Genomic DNA, 1,412 nt, shown 5'->3' with positions numbered 1-1,412 from the left:
ATTCAATACCTTTTCACTCAATGGGGGCGGCCGATCGTCATGTTATTGAAGTTTTCAGTCACCTCTCGTACCAAGTTCCCACTCGCGCCTTGCTACAATTGTATACTTCATCCCATCCTCGAGAAGATCTTATTGGTAGGTGGTTGTTCTTCATTTTCTTGTTTTATAGGATGAGTTTTTTAACTTTGCTAAGTTTTTTTATTGATTTTCAGCTTTGATGGCAAGCACAAATCCGAAAGCTCGGTCTTATTTTTCGAAGCTGCTAAACAAGGTAGGTGATGTAACTCCTCGGCGTGAAAATGTGGTGAATCCTGTTGTTGAAATGGAAGGAGCGGAGCGTGTTGCGCCTGTTGAAGTGGTTGAAGTTACACACAATGTTGATGTTGTCGGGCCTTCGAAAAAATCAAAGAAGTGAGATAGAAGCAGCAAGAGATCACACTCTTCTTCTCGGCGTCATCGCCGCGTTGAGAATGTTTCGTCTGAACCGCTCTCTGAAACCATTTTTTGTGCATCAACGAAGTATGCGAAGTTTGTCCAAACTTCTTTTAACGAATCGTCTTATAACATGTTGAAAAATATGGATGCTGCTTCATTAGCGGATTCTATTATTGAATTGTCGAGTAGAAGTTTGTTGATTGGAAAAATGATGAAAGAGAAAAATGGAAACTGTGTGTCTTTATCTGAATTTGAGAAATTGAGGACTGACCTTGCTGAATATAAGGAGAAAACGAGCTCTTTGTTCGAACAACTAGAAGAGATGAAGAAACAAAAAAGTGAACAAGAAGTTGCAAAGGAAGATTTTAAAAAAGAAATTGTTGAATTGAAGAATGAAAGCTTGAGGTCTAGTGAAGAAAATGCTCAACTTCGTAAAGAGAATCAATTGTTGAATGAGAGGGTATCAGCGTTATTGTCTACGAACGAAGCCGACAAGAGCACCATCAAACTTATGGATGAAGAGATAAATCAGCTGAGGACCAACGTTTTTGAAGCCGAAAGCTTTATATTTGAACAGCATCAACTTGGTTTTGAGAAGGCGCTTCAGCAAGCAAAATATTTTTACAAGATTCCACTTGATGAAGGCAACTTTGATGTTAAGAAGGATTTTTACAAGGGTGAATTGGTGCCGGCTAACGAGATTCCAGACACTGATGCTGAAGATATCAACATTGAGAGCTAGAGGGGCGTAGGTTTATTTGCCGAAAGTAGATTTATTTTGAACTACTAATCCATGTATGGATGCTTTTTGATATGCTAATCCATGTGGGGACATTCGTTTTGTTAATGTAATGTCTTTTTGAGAACCTTAATACGTATAAAGTTTATTGGTTTGTCAATTGTTATCTTGCGTTATTGATCGGATACTTTGCGTAATTGTCACCTGCCGGTTTAATTGTGACCTGCCGGTTTACATG

At 38.7% G+C, this 1,412-nt stretch overlaps 1 protein-coding gene across 1 annotated transcript; it reads left to right on the top strand.

Annotated features, from left to right (window-relative positions):
- Positions 1 to 577: 577 nt before the first annotated feature.
- On the top strand, positions 578 to 1,177 carry LOC137822434 (golgin IMH1-like). Its single transcript, XM_068627321.1, has one exon. The coding sequence runs from the start codon at positions 578 to 580 to the stop codon at positions 1,175 to 1,177; it is 600 nt and encodes a 199-aa protein (XP_068483422.1).
- Positions 1,178 to 1,412: the final 235 nt, after the last annotated feature.

This window comes from Phaseolus vulgaris, chromosome 9 (genome assembly GCF_000499845.2).
Source record: "Phaseolus vulgaris cultivar G19833 chromosome 9, P. vulgaris v2.0, whole genome shotgun sequence".
NCBI classification, from domain to species: domain Eukaryota; kingdom Viridiplantae; phylum Streptophyta; class Magnoliopsida; order Fabales; family Fabaceae; genus Phaseolus; species Phaseolus vulgaris.
Note: the sequence above shows the minus strand (reverse complement) of the source record. Positions and strands in the feature narration are given on the sequence as shown.